Consider the following 24,648-nt stretch of genomic DNA (forward strand, 5'->3'; position numbering starts at 1 on the left):
ATGAAATCATGCTGGGAAGACCTATCTTTCCAACATCTTTTAGATGCACTATCTCCAGGGAACTAGAAGCCATTTAATTTCCCATATGGCCCCTGTGCTAATCCCACCTCTGAAAGCCTTTCCCTAGTTGGAGTTCTCTTCCAGATCTCTTGAACTGAAGCAAAGCACTGATCCCTTTCTGCAAAGCTCCTTTTCATAACTTCCCTAGGGCACAGATGTCACAAGCAACTTCTTTGCAGTAGCTCATGTTCTTCATAGAGAATAATTAGGTCTATGTATCAACATGCAAGAAACCCAAGAGTTCTTGGCCTGTATTCTCAACAGAAATCTTAATTCTGAAATTATTGTTTTCTATTTCAGAATAACTTTCACAATTCATGTCCAATATATCAAGGTGTACTACTAAAACACGTATGTGCACCATCTCTGTTACATACACTGCATCCTTTAGGATGTAAACTCTTTTGTCATAGAGATTCATAGTGATGGTAGAAGCCAGCTTTTCCTCTGTTTTTCCTATTTGTGTTCCAATGCTGCTGAGCAATACTGTGCATTCTAGGTGTTGCACATTTCCAACTGAGTTTTGCGTAACTGCATTTGGTTTTTTTAGACCATGAGCATTTCCCCAGTAAATATAAAATCCAAAAGAAATAATAGCCCTTAGTTTGGTCTTTCTATAGGCATTCTCCACTAGATAGTTACCAAAGGGATGGACACTGAACAAGTAAGAAATAAATTCACAAAATTTCACTGGCTAGATATACTGCAAAAGATTCATTAAAGGAATGATTCAGGCATCCTTTAAAAATGTGTAATTATCCAAAGAATGATTTTATATTTTTTAATAAAATATATATATTTTACTTTGATACAGAAATATAAAAGAAATTAGTAAGATTTCCCTAGAATCATATCAATAACTATAGAGAAGTTCTTTATATAACAGAATTAAGTTAGAGTATGGTTGGCTGAGCAAGATAATGAAACAAATCTTTAACTTTCAATTATTAAGATGCACAAGGATAAACATGCATCCACTCTGAATGGGAAGCACTGATGTATGACAAGTTGTGTGGGTGCCCTAACACTCTGGCAACAAGGCTGCTAGAAGTAAATAGCATCATGGATATTTGTGAAAGCCTTAATTTGGGAAATGGTATATAATATAAGGGATGCTCTACCAAACCTTTTTCTTGGAAAGCCTGAGGAATCAAAGAAGGAAAAACAATGAAAAACATTTTCCTATACAGTGTACTCAAATGGGTCTTCTGAAACGAGTCCCTTGGAATAATGGCCATTGTCTGATAGCAGGGAATTTTCATTAAAATGTAGACTCAAATAATGTATACATAAGGTACTACAAGAAAAGAGGCATTCCAACGTAGCGACATGTAGACTCTATTATATATTAACAGTAAATCAAACCAGGATAAAGAAGCCAAAGCAGTTGAAGATCTGGAGACTGTATGAGAGATTCCCAACAGAGCAGTATTTAGTAGTAGAGCTAGGAATTGGCATAATACAGGGATAACAGAGGAAAAGTTTATGGCACTTGGCTTACTTGAAATGAGAAAGAACGGCTATTAACAATGTTTCCTAGTTCAAGTTTTTCAGGGACAATAAGTATTATTTAATAATGACTCCTTGACTAATTGTGTCCTTGAGTATAGCTTTATAAAACAGATTAGATAAACCTGGAAATATCAGGTAACTATTTTCACCCAGCTATCTCTAAAATAACACAGACCTACTGATAATCTGAAGCACTATAACATGATAATTATTTTCTACTTTAAGGTCCAGGGTTGTAACTATGGTAGGAGTACTAGCACAAATAACATTTTTTCGGCTGGAGAGATAAAGGTTTTTTGCAAACACCATTCCAACTTGGATAATAAACTTTTTAGCTAATTTTTTTAATTTAAAAAGTATAAAATAGTTTAAGTATAATGGAGCTGACCAGTTTATGGCTAAACTTCGTTGACCCCTAAGCATTCTTCCATTCTTGAGGCTCTATGACTTTATAAATAGAAAAATAAACACAAAAATGGTCGGGGAACTAGGATGTGTTTCCTTTGTTAACTGGCAGCTCAGTGTGAGTTACAGCTCTACATAGTCATTTTAATGAACAATTTCATTCTAGCTTTTGTCCAAGGATTCAAAAGGTAGAATGACAAAATGCTGATGGCTTTAAAGGATAAAATTGCTTAAACCACATGAGCATGAATTTGTGTTGGACTCAGGAACAAGAATATATAAAAAATAAACAGCCTGGTGACTATAGGTAACAACACTGTATTGTACATTTGAAAGTTACTAAGAGAGGAGATCTTAAAATTTATCATAAGAAAAAAAAATTCATATGTGGTGACGAGTGTTAACTAAACTTATAGTGATGATCATTTCAGAATATAAACATATATCAATGTATTGTGTTGTACACCTAAAACTATCAATTATATCTTAATAAAAATGAAAGAGAAAAGGAAAATATAAACCTAAAACATGTGCTTTGTATCCTTTTAGAGACATTTAAATGATCACCAAAGTAGGTTTTTGACATTTGTTTTAGTATACAGATTTGGAAATAAATCTTATTTTTGAAATGGGTCCTTGGAGATATAGTGAAGACATTTCCACAAATTCTGTCTTTTATATCCTACTTCTGACTATTAGTAAATTCTGTCAGATCAACCATTAAAATACCTCCAGCATCTGACAACTTCTCACCATTTCCACTGGAATCTAGTTCAAACTACCAAGCTCTCTTTTCTGGCCTATTACAATCAATTTTCTACCAGTCTGCCTATACCCAGTCATACTCCCTAGTCTATTAGTTTCTACTCCATAGTCAGAATGAACCTTTTAGGACATAAAAAAGATCAGGCCATTTTTCTGCTGAAATCCTTCAGCGGTTTTACACATAATTCAGACCTATAGTCAAATGCCTTCCGCAGTCTGGCTCCCCAATCCTTTCCTGACTTCATCTCCTCCCACAGTCCCCACCTCGGCCACTCCAACACCACTGGCCTCCTTTAGTGCCTCTCATATGTCAAGAACATAGATGCATTATGACTTTCGTATTTACTGTTTCTTCTGCTTGAAATGTTCTGTCCCCACATATCACCATGTCTCATACTCTCAAGGCATTCAGGTCTATATTCACATATCACTTTGATGAGAGACATTCCCTCACAACCAACCTAAAATTCCCTCACCATCAACTCTCCTCTCTTCACTCTATCACTTCACCCTGATGGATTGCTTTATTTCTCTTAACATCACTTAAAACTACCAGGTACATTGGATGGCACTTGTTTGACATCTATCTCTGTCATAAACAAGTTTCAAAAGAGCAAGAGTTTTATCTGATTTGTTTACTGAAAATCCTCAGAACCTAGAACAGAACTTGGTATATATTTATTGAATGAATGTCTAAGACCTTTGAAAGCCAATTAAATCCAAGAATCATTACTGATCTATTATACTGATGCTAGAGAGCATCTAAATGGCTTCTCAGTTGGATGGAAGAGAGCCCATCGCATCCTCTGAGTTGTATGTCTTGCTTGCCACTAAAGGGTCTGACACAGCCTTTCACAAAGCCCTCCCCAGCGCTTCCAACTCCAACCACTTGGAAAAAGTAGGTCATAGAAAATACCGTGAGATAATTCCTATTAAATGAGAAATAAAGAATTCATAGTGTGCTATAAGCATTCCAAGGCATAGGTTAAAACTATGTTTGAGCTATTTATTTTCTCAAAGGAACCAGTATGATAATAACATAAAAAAATTAATTAATTAAATAAATAAATTTAAAAAAACACACAGGTATTTTTAGATTTTTCCTTTGTGAGTTGCAAGAAAAACACACCACGTGCTTCATGTGTCTAGCAAAAAAAGGTGAGTGGTAGAGAGCCAGGGAGTGGGGGTAGAATCTGACACTTTCAGACTCAACATCTAGCTGACAACCGATATCAGGTACTATAGATAAACAAAAAAAAGATGTTGAATTGTGTATTTCTCAGGCTCAGTGTCAACTGACTACAAATGTTTTATTTTTAAAGAAAGGAAGTTAAATAAGTGAAGATGCATGAGCAACAAAACTAAGCAGTGACAGGACGTAAAATAAGCCTAGAAAAAGAAGCCACTTTATTTTTATACATCATCAGACTGAAGTTTGGTTTCTCAATTGAAAGACAAGATATTCTATCAAAGAAATGATCAAATTTACCAGTGAGTATAAGAAACAACACAGATTTGATATTGATGAGGCAGTGTTGTGGAGAGAAAGGAGATGTCAAAAATGCATTATGTCATTCTTCAGATTAAATTTGGATTCAATTTCAAGGAAAAAAAAATAAAAAAAATAAATGTTCATTCTGAAAAGCCCAGTATTTCACATTTCTAAAACAAGAATAGACAATGATATTTAGGTTGGCAAAGAAAAATGTCTTCACTTTAATGTTTTTAAGGCACAGGCCTTATTGGATTACTGGAGAACTAAAATGATACTTTCCAGAATCTTATCTCTGTTAAGTTTTATACATAGGAATCATTTTTAAAATTCCTTACAGCAAACAATCATAGCATTTTGTATTTTGAGATACTATTGGCCTAAAAACAAATTCCCTTTTAATCTGATATTGTTAACTTTGATGGCGCCTAAGGAATAGCTGTACCATAGCAGTAAGTAGATGGAGCAACATTCATTCGTGCAAAGTGAATGCCTGGAGATAATTCTATCAAAATGTTAAGGGAGTGATCCATTGAAACCACCTCAAGAGCTCTGAAATTTGGATCTTATTAACTGTATCTGTGCTTTTCCTACAAAAGTTTTATTGTATACCATCAGCAATCACATATGATTTTTCTTCATTCTAATACTCTGAACTTTGCTAGCAACTGATATTAGCTAGCATCGTCATTTTGAAATATTTTCTCCCTCCTATTAGTTTCATGACAATGATTTTATACTGCCTTGTACTGAAACACTTCATATATACTACCTCTAATTATCCTTACTTTGACACCTGCTATGATTCTTTGCTTTTAATATAGACATCACCTTACATCCTTTCTCATGTTACTGTCCTAAAAGTGGGGGGGGGGGCAAAAACAAACAAACTTTTAGGCTTCAACTATCACCTTTATGCAGTGATTACCAAGTGTATATCATAAAGTTCACTTCTCTACTAAAGCCTCATTTTATTTTTTCACTTGAGGGTTCTACTGTATCTAAATATTATTATGTGAAAGACACTCTAAAATGTTTGTCCAATAAACATAATCTCAATTCCTCCCCTCTGTCTTATACCTCAGTCAGTTATGGAATGCTGTCATTTCTATATTCACACAATCTCAAATTCATAATCACAGTTGGGTTCCTACTTTTACTACCATTAATTCAAATCTTCATCATCTCCTGCATGGGTTACTGAAAAACACCTTCTAGTATTCATGTTTGTATTTTATCTCAATTTCAAAAAATTCTCTTTCTGCTCTAACATATGTCTTACCAAAGCTCAACCCTCCTCAAGCCAAGCTTCAGTAGCTCCCTATTGTCTTCAGTATTCTGAACCATCCTACCATTTCTCAGCATGCCTCTTCAATTTTATTTCACTTCCTTTACTTCCATACATATATGTTTCTATCAAAATAAACCACTCAACCCTAAATACAACCTTGACTTTGACATCTCTATACTGTTTTTCTAAAAGAATGTTCTTGAATATATCCATCTCTTTGCCACTCATCTTCATCTCTTTGCCATTTCAGGTTTAGTTGTCAACAGTCCAGGCCATCCTTCAATATCTACAATAAGTGTTTCCTTCCCAAAGAAGTTTTTCTAAATCCTTACACCGAATAACATCTCTTGAAATGAATCTCTGTAACGCGTGGTTTATATGACACATACCAAGTGCACTCGATATTTTATTTGTTAATTTAATTCTTTTATGCCCACAACGAGACTGCAATCTCTTTGTTAAGGTTATTCACTTATCTTAATGACCTGAATCATTTAGGAAAATAGTAAGAGATAGATTCTTATTTTTTAACTGAACAGTAGGCTAGCAACGTGTAACACATCACCGGTCTTCCCTGAATTCAGTTCAATGAATACAACTCAAGTTTTAAGTTCAAAATCAAAACAATTTCTAAAGAATAAGCTACCCTTACCAATAAATAAAGCAAACATAATGTGCTACATGAAGTTATTGTGATTGTGGAAAATAGATGACTAAAAGCATAATAAAAAACTATAAAATACTCTGCTGCAACTTTAGACAAAGCTATAGAACAAAGGAAATCATGCATGTGCCCTATCACTCTAATCATGAAAAAAAGCTCATACAGTCTCTTCGATCTTTGGAACTGAAAACAGCTAGGCCTCAAGTAATGTACTTTTTTCCTCTTTAGTGCTACATCTTCTCTGTCTCCAAAAAAATCTAAATATTTCTGAGTCTTGAATCTAATTTTTGTCGTTTAATTCCATTTTATACTATAATTAACATAAAAGTGTTAAAAGGGCAGTTTCAAGAGAGTGTGGTTAACAAGGCACAGCAGATATGAAGGTTGAAACATGTGAGGAGGTTTGTCAGTCAGAAGTTTCCAGAAGGATTTTCTGAGAAGACTTTCAGGAATAATGAGAAAAATGCTGGACTGCAAGGGACTGAAGAGAAAATGTTTGGAGAGAAAGTATAGAAAGCAAGTATAAACAACTTAATAATGTTTTTGTTGAAGAAAAATAATCTTAAATATTATTAAGATATAGTCCCTCCAACCTAATTAATGATAATCAATTTATAAATACATTAAAAATTCACACTTTTACTAAAATAAAAAACACTTACCTATACAGCATATTTAGAACATTTAGAATACAATTTTCTAATAAACTGAGGCATATTGAACGTTGAAATTTTTCTGTAGCATATCAGTTTTTCGTATTCATTCATTAATTTATCTATTCAGTAATTATATAAGCTATTTAGTAGAGTGATCAGTCTTTAGTAAGTGCTCATTAACTTTCACTTATTATAATCATCATGTGTCTATATTGAATGTCATAGTCACATGTGAATATGAAAAAAATCTATTTAAGATAAATTATTTTATATGTGCATTGGCTTTTTTAACATCTTTGTTCCTAGGACTATCCAAAACTTGTATTAAACATTTTGAGATCATTGTCTTTTGAAAATTGATCAAAGCTATGGATCTGCTCCCTCCCAAAATAAACATGCATGCATACATACTAGAATGTTCATAGATTTTAACATGTAAGAGCATTTCATTTATCAGAAACCAATATAGGTTGGGGCATTTTTAAGATAAAAGATGCATTAAAACTTCATTTGAATTATTTTTGAAGAAAATCTTTCCAAGATATGTCACTCATTTTTTCCCCATCTTTATCAAATTACAGGAACTTTTATGTTGATAATAAAGGCCATGATTTTAGACTAAATTATTATCCTATGTCTTAGAACTGATATTTTCAAGGGTGAGGAATGAGGAGGTGTTTGTTCCCACAGTATAGACTCCATAGTCTGCTGCATTCTTTCAGTACTTCTTTTTCAGTACTTTTTTTTAGGAAGTTATTATCTATATTCCAGAAAAGTGAGGTGGCTGTGCACATAGTCTTTATTTAAAAAAAAAAAAAAAAAAAAGAAGAAGAAAGAAAGAAAGAAAAGAAAAAAAAAAGTTGCAATCTCTCTAAAAGACATGATGATCTTCTGAAGTTCTTTAGTCTTAATCCAACATACACTGAAGAAAACGGCTATAAGGGATTACCAATCTTTCTTAGTCTCTGTTTACCACATGGGCTGTGGGTATGTATATAACCAAGTGTGTGTGTTTGAGTGTGTATGCTCAGAATAATGAGTTTGATGTCTGATGATTAATATTGGGACTTTGTATGTTAAGACAAATGAGTGCCAACTCACACATTCCACAACTTGCTACTGTAAAATATTCTCTGTGTGTCTTTGTCCAAAATCTTCTGAAATATCAGATAAAACAGAAAATCGTGTTGTACTAGTACTAGTATCAAATTGGGTAGCATAAAGAATAGTAACAGTAAGTAGTTATTATTCATATTATCCAATTTGATACTAGCCGACTGTGATGGTTAACGTTATGTGTAACTTGACTAGACTAAGGGTTGCCAGCATAGCTGGTAAAACATTATTTCTGGGTGTGTCCGTAACAATTTTTCTGAAAGAGATTAGCATTTGAGTCAATAGACTGAGCAAAGATTTTCCTCAATAATGTGGCTGAACATCATCCATCTATTGAGGGCCTGAACTGAACGAAAAAGCAGAGGATGGATGAATTTGATCTCTGTTTGAGCTGGGACATCCATCTTCTCATGCCTTGGGACAGCAGTGCTCCTGGTTCTAAGGCTGTTAGATTCAGGCTGAGACTTACACCACTAGCTTTCCTGGTTCTCTGGCCTTCACACTCAAATGGAACTATGCCATCAGCTTTCCTGGTCTCTAGCTAGCAGACTGCAGGTCATGGGACATCTCAGCCTCCATAATTGCATAAGCCAATCCCTCAAAATAAATCTCTTTCTATATAGCTACATATATTGGTTCTGATTCTTTGCAGAATCCTGACTACTCTACGGATACATTTCACTAAACTCTTGAATATTATTGGGAATAACCATTATTCTGATCATCAAATTACAGTAAGTCTGTCCCTGAGACAGTATTTGGGGAAATCAATAATAAAGAAGATCCTTTTTGGGCAGAGTAATGAAGTTTGGGATTTTTATTCACAGAACATGACTACTTTAATAATGTGGATCATTAATGTTACATACGTGATCAGGCCAAATAATCACACTGTCCTTATACAAGTTTGAAGACAATGCAGGACAATATCAGCTTTCTTGGCATCATTAAATTACTGTGTTATTATGCTTAACATGCTTCTTAAAGTTTAGTGACGATAAAAGAAGTAGGCAAGCCTAGAGAACATAATCTAAAGGCAAAATAATAATACACACAGTTTTTCAAATATACAATTTTGGGAAGTCCAGAAAAAGGTAAAGAGGAATAAATGTTTGCAATTTATGGATACTTATAGAATTATGGAAGTTTTATATCAAATAATACTAGTACCATAGAGAATTTGATATGCTGCTATTCAAACAGTCTACTTCAAGTTCCAATTTAAGTTTACTAGACTCTGAGATTAATTTTGTTTTTTATGATTTTTCCAAATGCATTCTCATAAATGCCATGCAATGATCTGATAATACTTTTCATTAGCAATGCCTTTGAGAATTAGATGTTAACATTTACAAAAAGAACAACAACAACAAAAACACAATAGCTCTTAGTTTTTTACTCCTTAGTTTTTCTTGCAAATTAGTTTGCAAATTGTCTCATCTGGCAGAGCAGCCTTCGTGGTTCTTTCCTCACCAAAGAAATCACACATGTGGCTTTCAGGAGACTGGTTCCAGCTAGGGATGACCAGCATTCCTAGCATCTTTCCAGGTTCTTGTTTCCGTGTGCCCCCAAATTCATAGCCCAACACACTATCCCTTTTCCCACAGACTTTCCCTTTTCTCACTTTCCCCAGACACTTTTGGAATGAACATTAAGTTTGGATTTTCATGGATTTCTGAACTCAACAATAAAAATACTACTACTGATCCCTCTTTCTTCTCATTGCTCCTAGCAAAGGACAGCACATTCCATTCCTGAACCAGCACAAGCTGCTGAAACTCACTGTGGTGAAAAATCTGGGCTCTCCAACTGACTCCGAAGGTAAATTGAGACATAAGTCTAACTGGTTAGGCCTTATACTGCATGAAGATGGTATATGGGCAAGGAACTCTCTCCAGACCTTTGAAGACTCCATTTCACAGGCTTTCCTCAATTGAAGAATATTACCAGTAGGTAGCTATTATCCATTAAAATTTGAGGACATCCTAGTGGAAAGATATCTTAGGATCAAATGAGTCTCTGTGGAACTAAAGGATCACCAGAAGAGATCAAGTGTAAAATGATCCACCAAAAACCTTAATCATAAAAAAAGAAAAAAACGTATGTTCTGTACTAGTTGAACTCTCCTAGTTAATTCCACCATCAAGTTAGGTCTCTTCCTGATCCAGAAACGGAAGCTTAAACGTCCAGTGAATAAGACTGTGAGGTAAGATATATTTATTTAAACACATTACCATCTATAGTTATAGTTCAGTGGTCTTTATGTGAAGACTACCATGTTTCCCTGAAAATAAGGCCTAGCTGTACAATCAGTTCTAATGCATCTTTTGGAGCAAAAATTAATATAAGACTCAGTCTTATAGTAAAACAAGAACTGGCAGCAGTTGTGACCATGATCCTTAAGGTAATGTGAAGTGTTCCACAACCCAGGCATATTCAGCAAGAAAGTAAGTAGGCATCTTTATGAACAATGTATGGAAGATCACGGAGACTCATTTAGAACAACACACACACTAGGGTATATATATATATATATTTCAACATTAGATTGGATAGCAAGGAACATTTGGTAAGTGGAAAATGTAGCACATATTCTTCTTTAAACATACATATGCAGATAAACACCAGTAGGTCTATATGCATCATACAAAAGAATGCCGATTGCACGCAAGTGCATGTGTTTGTGATGTGTATATGGTTGGGCCCATTTCAAAATCAGACATCACGTATCCTTAATACATTACTCTCATATACTTAGACATAGGAACAATGGGTATCACACTTAGAAATGAATGGCGCAGATACTTGCAATTTTTTTTTTAATTTCAGTAAGATTTTGGAAAAAGCCTATGTCTTACCTACATTTCCAGTCATTAAGTATGAATTCTGAAAGTCCATCATCCCCATTCCAACAATGTGTATAAAATCTTCAATCACCTGCATTAACTCTATTGAGCCTGGATAAATCTAGAAAAATAAGCAAAGATTAGATGAAATAAACAGTCTGTGTAATGGAATATATAACTGGAATTTTAAAAAAAACTGCACGAGTTCACAAATTAGTTCTGATTTATTTAAAGAAATTTCTATGAGTAGCAATAGATGTATTTTTGAACTAATAGTTGAGAATGACAGCAGGTGTCACACAGCAAGAACTCTAACTCGAGGAGTGATATGATGCAATAATTAATCCTCTATACATGGATGGAAACTCAAAATTTCTAACAGACTTTAAGCTTAGAAACAGTGTCTTTACTTTTGATGGTCAAGGAGCCCCTCACAAATACAACTGAACAAATGCTGAAATTTGGGGACATTTGGGGAGATTTTTTTCCTAGCATCTACTTGACGGACACTGGAAGAAAAAACAATTATTATTGCCCGCATGAATATATTTACAAACTATTAAGTCTACTGCATAATGACTAACTATCTTGGAAGAGAGATTTATTTCTAATAATTATAATAGTGACTGTATGAATAACTTGAACAATAATTTTAGGATTATAATAATAGCTCTGGCGAAGATGCCTCACATGTACATATACACAGCAAACCCCAAACCATGCCACCTCACACACCACAGAGAACTGTTTTCTTAGAGATGACCCGATTTTGCAAATAGTTCACAGTGTACAGAATATGAAGGCCATTTAAAAGGCGACAGGAATTTTAGCATGTGTAACCCATCACACGTATCAAGTCAGCCTGCATTACATAATCGTATCAGAACAAAAAGTCTTTTGAAGTTAGGTTCATTTCTTTGACCCATTTAATACCACTGCTGCTTCTAGTCATGAAAAAATTAACTGGATTAAAGAGTTTTGGTTGTTTTGCATTTGCAAAGGTTAGTGCAGTGGGGAGCAATGCCGATTAGCAGGAAACCATGTAGTAAGAGCCAGAGGGGTATGGGAGGAGGAGGAAGAGTTGTTGAGCAGTGAGGGCAGCAGACACAGTGTGTGTATGTTATAGGAGCTTGCAGCTATGCTCATCTAATATTTATATATTTTAGAGGGTATATATTTACTCACATTACTCACTTGAAGACATCGACAATGAGTATCGCACTTAGAAATGTATGGCCATAGATAGTTTTACACATTTATTTATATATATAGTTATATATATAAATAGTTATATATATACACTTTTTAATTTCAGAAAGATTTGGGAAGAGATTCCGTCGCTTACCTGCATTTCCAATCATAAAGTATGAATTCTGAAAGTTCATCATCCCCATTCCAAAAATGAAAAATAAGAGGCTCACTTTCCCTTTAAAAACATGAGATACCCTTCCCCAAACCTATTCCTGCCTCATTTTTCTTAGTACATTTACATCAGGAAACTGGTTATTGTTCTTTCTCTGTCTCTTTGAAATGTATATAATCTTTTAAAATGTGAAATCACCTCTTACCAGTTTAAAGACCCAGGTTGTCTCTCTCTTTGAAATATAATCATTAAGAAAGACAAGCCTCTATCAGTTTCCATGCAAGGGTAGAAGCCTAACTTCAGCAGGCACCTTGCCGTAAGTGGCAAAACTACCTGCAGTCATTAAGATGTAAGAGGCTATTTTCCCCCCCTTTGGATAAAGCCAATTAACTAACAAGTGGTCACTTCAATTACCAAGTGAATTTAGGTTGAACTGTGTGTGACAAATGGTGCTGTGAAGTCCTCTTGGCTATACAAAAGAGTGCGATTTCTTTCTGTCTTTGTACTCTCTTAGTAGATTGCCTGTGACACCCATCACACTCTGGTTTAATGCTTATTCAATAATAAAACCATTTTCTTTCTCTTCTACCTTTGTGGAGAGGTTTTCTACATTGGCAGAAGATTTTGTTTGGAATTATATTTTCCCAGCAGTCAAATGCTGCAGAGCAGAGGTTGGTAATCTTTTTCCATAAAGAACCAGACAGCAAACATTTTACGTGTTGTGGGTCAGAGTGCCTCAATTCTGAACAACTTAGCTCCAACCTTGTGGCACCAAAGCAAACATAGACATTATGTAGATGAATGGGTGTGGCTATATTAACAAAGTTTAATTACCAAACAGGTATTAGGCTGGAGCTGGCTCATTGGCTGAAGTTTGCCCACTCCTGCTGTAGAGGCATGTGAGTTTTCAGTATAAACAAGGAAATACAGAACATAATATCATGACTGAGATTGAAATGGCTTGTCTTGACTGAAATGGACTTGTTGAATATTTTGTACACGGCAAAATAATATATCGAGTGTAGATTTTTTTCCTTTCAGTATATTATGTTTTTAGTAGGCTGCTTTAATTAAACATAATTTGATCCTTCATAACTGGGGCTGATGTGCCTCAAACAAGTTGTCAAATGACTGTTATAGCTAATTCAAAAATCTCAAGTAAATAGACGTATTATGGATTCAGGATTTTCCATTGATGATAAGTTCTGCCACCATTCATTATTTGTTCATTTTGGGACCTCAAAGTAAATAATTTGGATCTGATGAATTGCACTCTTGTTTTAAATAGGGTATTATACATTTGTTTTACATATATCCATAATTAATAGTCTCCAGCATTCCAGAAAGTTATGCTTAGCCTCTGCAGCTGTGTTTTTTGGAAATAAACTATTTTCTTACAGTGAATGGATAAGAGTCTCCTTTAGAAAAAAGCCAAGGACAAATATATAACTTAAACTAGTAGAAAAAGATTTAGCGTCTTAAACTAAGGAGTGATTTTTTTTTTTTGCTTTGGCCAGAAGCACAGAATCTGTACCTGAGAATGAGGTGGACCCACACTGGACTACTGGACTATTTTTTGAGCTCGGATCAGAATAGGAATAAAGGGCATGCTTTACTGCTGGGGGCCCAGAATGTGATTATAAAAACAGAAAAGGATAGACGGCTCACCTGAACCTCAGTAAATATTCTTATTTTCAAGACTGCATAGGTAGAATACAGGATAAGGAATATAGTCAATGGTATTGTAATAGCTATATATACGATGTCAGAGAGGTAGGAGCTTGGGGGAGGGGTTATAACTTTGTGAGGGGTGTTAATGTCTAACTATTATGTTGCTTTGTACACCTGCATTTGACTTAAAAAATGCATAGTTCTCTTGACATTTTGTGTGTTTGTTTTTCCTATCTATTCTTCTTTTATTAAAATTTATTGGGGTGACAATGGTTTGTAAAATTACATAGGTTTCAAGTGTACAATTCTGTAATACATCATCTATATATCCCATTGTGTGTTCACCACCCAGAGGCAGTTCTCCTTCCATCACCATATATTTGATCCCCTTTACCTTCATCTACCACTCCCCTGCCCCCTTATCCTCTGGCAAGCATTAAACTATTGTCTGTGTCTATGAGTTTTTGTTTCTTTATTTGTTTGTCTTGTTCCTTTGTTGCTTTCTGTTTTATATCCCACATAAGTCACACAGAAAAAGTCTCTTGGCGTTTTTAACATGGGTCAATTTAAAGAAATTTAGCATTTAGTTGAATTAACAGGATTCAGTTAAAATTACAGTTAAATTTTTACAGGATTGTAAAAAACATGCTTATTCTCCCTTTCTTAATGTCTAATGCACTTTTTCTGTAATCAAAAAAATGTTACTAACCATATGTCAGTATAGCACAAGTGGCAGTGCAAGGCACTTTAAAACAATAACTACAGCAATAAGATCTCTTGTTATACTGATCATGCATAGCAGAAAGTGAGAAAAGGAGAATACAATTTTTTTAAATGAGAACTCATTTTTACAACTCTTGGCTTTGAGTCAAAATGTATATCTGTATATATGACCCAGATTACATGTAGCGTTGTAGTAAATGCAAATGATTTTACTAGTTTGTACCCCACAGTTCAATTTGCAACATGTGCTTTTAGATTTGTTGATTTTGCCACAGTCCATAGACAGGAAAGAAAATGATTAATAAGTTTTTATTTATTAATATGTTAAAGTTATACATTGCTTAAAACTGCTCAGTTTTCTCTCATTTATAAATATCATTATTTCTATTGATTGTTATAATAAAATAGATAACTAATTTTCTCTAAAATTCATATGATATAATCTAGAATGACTTTTAAAGGTTCCCTTTTACATTCTTGGAATAGTAAACCATTAATTTTTTTCACATATTTTCAAAACTTTATTTAACCAATTTCATTTTAAGGTCTGAAATAACTCCAACCTTACCTGTTGTGCATCTTCCCATTTTTCCTTGTTTTCTTCATCTAGAAGGTTGCTAACTATTTGAAAGAAGTTCTGAAAATTAAATTAGATAAAGATTTAATATTACATGAGAGAATATACTTTTCAACAACATCTGTTTGGACTGAGTTGATGGTAAGGGCATACATACTTTGCAATATTGCTTTATGTCCCTAGCATATTATTCTAGAAGATCTCTGAGGACTTTTTCTCAGCAACATAATTATAGGATTTCTGTATAACTTCACATATACACCTCAGAAGACGTCAGAACAGGTAAAGCACTTATTCTCACTCAAATTTTTTGTTCTATTATAGTCTCTATATTCTATCCCAGCATACCATTGTACAGTTATTCCTTACAAATAAGTTTTAATTCCGTCTGTAATGACAGTCCCCTGTGATTATCTTATGACAAGTTATCCAGGTAATTAGAAACCATGCTTGCTACTTATGCTGCTGTTTCAGTGAGCGTTATAGTGAAGACACAGACTTTGGGCAAAGCTGGGGCAAGTGTAAGACTTACTCAGTTGGCTGGCTTTGCCCTTCCTGGTGAGTTTTCTTTAACTTCTACAACTACCTATTTCAAAGACTACATAAAATTGTCCAAGTAGCAGGCACATAGCGCATGATAATTGCTCATTAAATCTTAGCTATTTTCAAATGAGTTTTCTTTACACCTCTGCCTTTTGCCACAAAGCCAAAATGAAGAATACACAGACGTAGTAACTATTGAAGTTCCAAATCCATGCCGTTATCCACGTCCCTAGCTAACTGTTGAAGACCTATTGGCTTCATTTTGGCATTCATTTTTCATTCCCCATGTCCACATTGCCAGAGAGTGGGGCTCGGTTTAGTTCAGCTGTGTTAGTGCTAATTTCACACACAAAGGATATTAACCAGAGATAGACCTCCCTGTTTTCTCATACTGCATAGTGCCTTCAAGACACAGGAGCCAGGAGAGGAAAACCAGGTTGCCTCCTGGAGATGAGCAGTGACTTGGGGTCACAGGATGCCGAAGAAGTGTAGAGTCAATGCATGACATTTGTCTTAAACTACAGAGACAGTGGTCCTTTGGTTGTGCCCTCAGAGACATCTCTTCTAACTGATTTGCACATAATTTAGCAGGAGCACTGTCTCATATTGACCCATTAGCTTAGAACAGGACTCCCTTAAGGGTGGAAATAATCATAATTTTTTAGCCTCATCAGTCTTCTTCCCTATCTAGCTTTTCAAAACAGCCCTTTATTCTAATTCCAAATAAATTCACCTGGGTGTTTTTAGAAGAAAAACAAAGCTGCTTCATTTCTCTTCTCTTGTGGTTTGAAGCTGTTAGTATCTATATTTAATTGCCCCATTTGCACTATTTATTTTAATCGTTCCTGGCAATCACATGGTTGAAACATGTTTTGAGTCATAACCTCTATAAAACTTACAGAATATTTTATGCAACTCTTGAAAAAATTGTAAGTCTGTTTTAGGACCGTTTTCAATTTGTTTTAACCTTTTTGTGCTATCAGTCATATTTATTTTTCCACTTAAAATTTCCTGGTTGGAGTGATAACATTTTAAGGGCTTAGTCCATTGAGCTGCAATTTTACCTACGGGCAGAAAGAATTAACCTTCAGAGTTCCCCATTTGCCTATGGCTGGTTAACTCAGTAGGGGGCATGGTGCTAATGAGGCAAAAGTTGCAGATTTCATACCCGTACATGCCCGTTAGCTCTGCTGAGATCCACAACCATGAACTGCGTCCTAACCCCTGCCAGCTTTCATACAAAATGCTCTCTGCTGCTAACAAGAGAGACCAAGAGAATGGAAAGCAATTGTGCCAATGCATCTCCATTTCTGGAAAATATTTCACAAAGTATGGTTTACTGACAGTGGGTCAGTGACCGTGCTGTACATGAAGGTCAGGGAGCACACAATTTCTTGATCAAAATGATAATTCAGAGTTCACTTTTTAAAAAAAAACATCAAAAGGCATTCATAAACACTCAAATTATTAAAATATAGATTCAAGTGACCAGAGTAGAAGAAATGTTTTTATACAATTCTTGAAGGCCAAGAACTCAGACTTGACTACATCAGTGTGAGAAGGAAATATGAAATAAAATTCTCCTTCTATCTCCCTGTTGACTAGATTTGGGAATGATCAGTTATGGGGCCATGCAGGGGTACAGTGAGCTAAGCTTAGACACTCAGGCAGTGGGAAGAGTGGGTGAACAAGTCTTTCTTGTTCATCAGTCTATCCTCAGCACATACAAAGCCTTACCCATAGCAGGTATTTAATACGGTTCTAACTTAAAGTAAATACGGCCGTGCACCACATCACGACCTTTCAGTCAACAAGGGACCACATATACAGTGGTGGTCCCAAAAGATTACATGGGGCTGAAAAACTCCTAGCTGCCCTAACATCATAGCACAATACATTACTCACGTGTTTGTGGTGATTCTGGTGTAAACAGACCTACTGCGCTGCTTGTTGTATAAAAGTATAGCACATACTATTATGTACAGTACATAATACTTGATAACGATAAATTACTGGCTTATGAATCTACTGTACTATACTTTTAATCGTTATTTTAGAGTGTACTCTTTCAATTTTAAATAAAAAAATAAGTTTGCTGTAAAACAGTATGCCATGTTATGCCAGCAGCCGCCTCACATATCGCATGTTTACCATGTCTCTTGATTGCATAATTTTGTCTTGTGCTTGATTTAATCTCATGTTATTTTATTTATCATAACTCCTAAGCATTTGCACAACAATTAAATCACCTAATAATGTAATTCTCAGAATGTATCCCCGTCCTAAAGTGACACATGACTGTAATACAGTTCCAAAGTCAGTACATCTCAGGTTCTCTAACGAGACTCAAGCATCATTCCTTTGAGCTGACCCTCCTCTATCCGTCTCAGGCACATTGGAAATATATACAATGCTATATATGTAAAATGTTTTATATATGTTTTATATATAAATACTGTATATATAAACATATATATATACACGTGTGTGTGTATGTGTATATACATATATGTATATATATAAACATATATATACACTGTGTATATATATATATATATAAACATATATATACACTGTATGTATATATATATACACACACACACACAGTGTTTTCCCGAAAATAAGACCAGGTCTTACATTAATTTTTGCTCCAAAAAATGCATTAAGGCTTGTGTTCAGGGGATGTCATCCTGAAAACCCATGCTAGGGCTTATTTTTCCGGTTAAGTCACATATTCGGGGAAACATGAAAAAAATACATATATATTTATTTTATATATATATATGTATATATACACATATATACGTATATATATGTGTGTATATATATATACACACATATATATACGTATATATATGTGTATATATGTATATATACACATATATATATTCATTTTGAGATTTGTGCAATGATCAGTCTGATAGAACAGAGCACAGCAAAACTGACTTATTTTGAACTGAAGACTCATAACACTTCAAGCCACCTGATTGAATTTTTGAGAAAAGCATGAAGCAGCTTTCATGACAGATCCACCACTTGCTAGTGAGTTCTATAAAAGTGCTGCTCATTGTGGAATGATATCTCCATTTTGATAATTATACGGATCAGGTCACTTATGTCAGCCACTGAGTTACATCGGATAGTAGGTGTTTGGTTTGGTTTGGTTTGGATGCGGCCTGATCTCTATGGCCTAGACTAATTTGAAAAATTGAGTGTCCTTGGCAGAGTCTGCATTTAGATCTTAAACTAGGCAGACCTGATTTAAAATTTTCCCAACATTTATGAACTGTGTGGTTCTGGGGTAATTTTGCCTACCTCTGCCTCACTTCTCTAACCTGTAAGAGATGACAATAGCTGTTGTGTAGCTTGCAGCTAATTCTTAGCACAGCATCTGACACATACTAAATGCTTAATATATGACAGCTTTATGATTGTATACCCTCTGTGTTCTCTTTTTTTATGACTATCTGTATGATTTGCATTTAGAGCCACGTTATGGCAAATATGCACGATAATGTTGCTATAGACTTGCACAATCAGTGGCACTCTCTCTCATCGTCTTTTATTGCCCACTCCTCTCTGGACAATATGTACAGAGCAGAGCTAATTCACCCCTGAGTTCAGGGCCTGAGTTGTTCAGCAGAAAACTCTCCTTCCTAAGAATGTACTCTGCTGGGAAGGGTTTTCAAGGCCACTATTATTAGACACCTACCTGCTGAGAGGCACTGTGCCAAACAGCTGTGGGGCACAAAGGTCAGGAGACAGAATATTTTTGCTTTTTCTTTGCAGGAAATATTAAGAAAATCAGCGTAGTAAATGTATGTGATAAAGAGAAGCATACATGTTTCTGTCACATTCACAATGCAAGTCCTAGAGTTGGCCAGATGAGACTAAAGGGACACTAGTTCATGGAAAGCTGTAAATAATTCTTTGTCCAATGTCTGATTGCTTCTACTGGATAAATTTCTCATAGACAATATACAATTTTCTATACATATATTGAAGCACGTCATAGTGTTTAGCTTTTTCTGAATTCCTTGTAGAAACAGAGTTGTAGATTAGAGTAGTGATTAAGATATCTGAGCCCACAAAATGTGTTCTCCTCTTAAACCAGCAGCAAGATGCTTGGGAACTGAGAGACAAAGACAACCCCTAAGGAATAGATTTAATAATAATGTAAAACTGGAAGTTTTAAGGAATCATGGTGGTCCTGACTAGAAATGTAGTAGAACCATTAGAAAGGCTTAAAGGCCAAACAAAGAAAGAGGGACAAGCAATTAGGGTAAGGAAGGATGCAAGGCATGACGTAGGCCATTGATTCTGCAATCTAGAGAGCAGCTGATGGCTGCAAGGCCGTGCATGTTCTAGCTTCTTCCTATCTCTCCAGTTCTAATTAACTATCATGCCCCATGCTCCCGACAGTCCAGGTTCATCAAGACTTCTTCAAGCAACCCAAAGTCTTTTCTTCCCAGCTTCTGGACCTGCATAACATTGTTGCCTTCCTTTGACTGCTCTATTTCCCATTCTTTACTCAAATAACCCTTTCTTGTCTTTTCAGGTTAGATTTTACGGAGTTTCCTTAAGAAGGCTTTATCAGATCACCACCCCATCTCAAGTATTATAGGGTCAGCATACTATCTGTTTTTCTGATCTTAATCAGTGAGAATTTTTTATCTTTCATTTCCCAATATTGTTGTCATTCACACTTGGCAAAAAATCCACAGAAAAAGGAAACGGGAAGTTCATAGAAGCAATCAACTATGAAAACATGATGTGAAGGAAGAGGTTATATCTTCCACCAGGGGCCCTGTTCTCTGTTGTGATAGCCAGCTTTCCCACAGACAGAAAGAACTAGCATGACAGTCTCTGCTCTCCCCTCCCCCTCCACATCATGCATAAGCGACTCTGCAAAGATGACTAGTTTCTCCTTTACCCTAAAATAAAAGATAGGATAGCAATGCAGGCAGCCATCCAGCTGTATAGCATTCACTTACATGGTGGCAAACGTGCTGACTTGGCATTACACTGTGTTCTGAAGTATGTCACAATGTTTATTTTGATTTGTATGTTGATCAGTTTAGGGCTTTTTCCTCTACCAGCCTAAAATCTAGTTGGGATTATTTGTATTTTGTTTACTGTTATGTCCCCAGTGCATAGCATAAAGCATAGAAAAATGTAAACACTCAAATATTTCAAATTGATTGACTGTGTGTCTACTATGTATAAGACAATGGGCTAGGCATTGAGGGAATTAAAACAAAAAATCAATAACTAGTCTCCCCCTAACTTGCCCCCTGTTGAAAGGAGACATCCTTTCAACACACTCTTCTGTCACATACCCACTGTGAGCACGGTTCTCACTATGTCCAGGAAAGGAATTATGACACTTATTTTTATACAGAAGAAAACTGGTTATTTTGATTAAATATGATATCAAATTCTTTCTATGTAAAATGACATTCCAAAGTCTCTAGGCCATCCTGAGCACAGAAACATATTTTTCTGAAGTTGTACGACCTAATTAATGGAGAGGAAGCAGCTGTGCATGTTCGATCTTGCTCCTCAGGTTTAGACCCAGCGACAATCAAGGAAGGGACTTCGTCTTCTATAAATACCTGTGCCAAATGCCGAGTTCTCCCCATTCCACCCTATCCCTGGTAGAATGCGTTTGGTAATAGTAGTGTCGCTTTGTTCAGCAAAAGAATGGCATAAGGAGAGTTTTAAAAAATATATAACCCTGGTGTCAACATGAAGGGGCTTTGGCAAAAAAAGAAGACTGGATAAAAGAACATAATTAGGAAAGTTTATCAATATCCTAAAGTAGAAATTATGAAGGCCTAAAGGAGAATGATGGATGTGGAAATTCAAAGGAGAGGAAAGGCATGGAAAATAGTTGAGAAGCAGAAATGAATTTACTTATTTGAGAAGCATTTATTGAATACCTACCATATATCTGTCACAGTTCTAAGTACAGGGATACAACAGTGAGCAAAACACATAAGGATTCTTTTCCTCATGTAGCTTACACTCCAGTGGGTAAAGAAAGACAAAAAATAAGTAAATAAATGTTGAAAATAGGTAATTTCAGATGGTGATACAAAAAAATAAAGTGTGGGGATAGAGAGTGACTAAGGAGTAAGATGTATTTGTGTGTGTGTGTGTGTGTGTGTGTGTGTGTGTGTGTGTGACAGCTTTAGGTTGAATGGCTAGTAGGAAAGACACTTCTAAGTGTCTAAAAGACACTAAGACACTTCTAAAGACATTTGAGCTGAGAACAGAATGATGAAAGGAGGCAGCTGTAGGAAGACCTGAGGAAAAGAGTTCCAAAAATGGGACAAGAGAAAGTACAATTCTCTGGGTAGAGGGGACAGTCTAGACAAGTTTAAGAAACACAAAGAAAGCCAATATAGTAGTAGTGGTCTTGAATAGAGGGCTGGATGGGATGGAGGAGGGGGAATATTAATTCAGGAAAGAAAAGATAGGCCAGGGTTAGAAATTGGGGCCTTCATCCCATAATGGTTACATGACATGAGTTTCATTAAAACAAAAACCTAACTGAGCTTGCTGAGTGAAAAACAAGTGCAGAAGAATAAGAGTAAAGACAGGGAGAATAGAAAGTTGTCTGCTTTATTTATTGACGCCACAAATGCTGGTAGCATGATTTAGGGAAACAAGACGACATGGTGACAGATTGCACAAGGGGAGAAGTACAGAATCAAAGATCTGTCTTTGGTTCTTATCTCAGGTAAGTTAGCTTGATGACTGAACATTTCAGTAGGTTAAAATCCAAAGATAGTTGAAGATATAGTACAGTAGGTTCCATGTCTTTTTAAGCTTCTAGGTACTTGGCCAATGACATTTGTCTGTGTGACATACAAAACCATAAGCACACCCAGATTATAGATTGATGCCTGGGTAACAGAAGTCCAATTCCCTGTGACCTGGCTGTGACGCTACTTCTTGGTCTCCTATTCAAGAAAGCATACAAAAGTGAAATTGACCAAGAATAACATTATACAAGTAACCTTGGGTTTGCTTTAATGTATTTTTTTAAGCTAACCAATCCCTAAATAGTGCTTTAACTATGTCTTAACAGGTGAATAGACACAATAAGTCACAGAGAATCCGGACAAAGAGTCATTATACTGTTGTTTAGATCTTTTATCCAGAATAACTATCCAAGGAGCACATCAACTAGCCATTGGCAATTAAAAACTATCAAGGATTCAGGAAGGCAGTAGATTATAATCCAGGATGCCCCCAGCAGGTTTCAGGGACCAAGATATATGGAGACTATGACTCAGAACAGGAAACTGAGCCACTGGAAAAGCAGGGGATAAACTGGTGGGCAAAAGGATTGGGGTATCGAGGACGGGAGGTCAGTAGTGAGAATCACAGCAGGCTGGACGACCTGACCTGGAAAGCTGTGGTCAGGAGGCTTCTGCCAGCAGGGCTGGACTGTACGGCTTGACCGCTGTAATCTGTCAAATCTAGACGAATGTGAGAGCAAATTATGGAAGTAAATACTCCCTAACATTTAGTAGTTTAGGGGGAAAAAAGATAAAGTCTTTAAGGGCATCTTTTTTTCTTCTTCTTTTAGTCACAAATCTCACAGAAACTCTGACTCATTTTGAGAACGACATCACAACATTGTTCCAGGTTATCTTTCACACTAATCTCATTGCTCTGGCAGGATGTAAGACAGTTTGACCTGTGGAGCGTCTGGATAGCTTGGATGCGCAATTATTTACACAATTCTACCAATATCTCCAGGTTAAGCTGAGGATAAAGAGCTCCAACAAGCGGTAGTGGAGTGGGTTTGCTTTGAGAAAAGTAGAAGCAGCTAATATCAGAGCTTTGGTGCATAAGCTAGGTGCTGCGCTAGGGTCCTCATTTCAAAATGGAAGGCAATAAAAATGAGTGATACTAATATGACAAAATATGCTAAATGAAATGATTATTCCCCAGAGGTAGCCTGACAGAGCAGCCAAAGTTTTACAAACATAACCCAGTGTGGCAAAATCATCCTCTAATCCAGAAAGGGGGTATTTCTTAAGTAAGGAGGTAGCAACTCATCCCCCACATTGGGCGGGCCTGGCTGATACATCAAATCGTTAGCATGTACAAGAAACATGCATGAATCACCAGTTTACCCCTGGCAACAGTATAGGCAGCTCAAAATAGCAGGTCCTTTTCTTTTGCTAAACGGAAATTATCACAGTCTTTCAAGGTTCCCTATTAGAGCTGAACTGGGGCTGCCCCAAATCCATTATGTTGAAGTACTAATCCCCAGTGTCTTTGCGTGTGTCTGGATTTGGAGATAGAGCCTTTGAAGAGGTCATTAAGTTTAAATGAGGCTGTTAGGATGAGCCCTAATCCAATCTGACAGGTGCCCTTATAAAACAAGATTAGGACACAGAGAGACCAAGGCTGTGCACACAGAGAAAAGGGCCACATGAGGACACGGGGAGAGGGCAGCCATATGCAAGCTAAGGAGAGAGGGCTCAGGAGAAACCCTGTTGGCCTTCTAGTCTCCAGAACTGAGAAAACACATTTCAGTTGTTTAAGCCACCCAGCTGTGGTATTTGTTATGGCAGCCCTAGCAAACTAATACACTCCCCCATAATTTTTTTTAAAAGAAAACAAATCCTTGATAATAAATGGAATCACATTAGAAAACTAAACTACTAGGACACTTTGCTAATGCAAATCTCAATATTTGTTGGCTCTGAAAGAAATAATGGGGGATTCTGAAAAGATAAAACTACCTATCAGATGTTTTAATGTATATCAAAAAAATTCAACCCAAATCATTTATTTACATTACATGGCATTTACGAGTTACAGGCTGCATATACATATTCTTAAGACATCTTTGCCTCCCTTCCTCTTCCCCTCTGATTGCTGTGCATACTCTGTACTCTCCCATGGAGATTGTGAGTTCCTCACAGCCAGCAGCCATCT

General features: G+C 35.9%; 1 protein-coding gene across 6 annotated transcripts in view; it reads right to left on the reverse strand.

Moving 5' to 3' along the window:
- The window catches only part of ADGRB3 (adhesion G protein-coupled receptor B3), a 679,308-nt gene that overhangs the window by 326,892 nt on the left and 327,768 nt on the right, over nucleotides 1-24,648 (reverse strand). For all 6 annotated transcript variants that reach the window (XM_081037440.1, XM_081037439.1, XM_081037435.1 and 3 more), the window contains 2 exons: nucleotides 15,133-15,201; nucleotides 10,820-10,928 (listed from right to left, as the gene is read on the reverse strand). In XM_081037440.1, the coding sequence (XP_080893566.1) occupies nucleotides 10,820-10,928; nucleotides 15,133-15,201 (178 nt within the window). The remainder of the gene's footprint in view (nucleotides 1-10,819; nucleotides 10,929-15,132; nucleotides 15,202-24,648) is intronic.

The sequence above is a fragment of the Rhinolophus hipposideros genome (genome assembly GCF_964194185.1).
Source record: "Rhinolophus hipposideros genome assembly, chromosome: 3".
NCBI lineage: Eukaryota > Metazoa > Chordata > Mammalia > Chiroptera > Rhinolophidae > Rhinolophus > Rhinolophus hipposideros.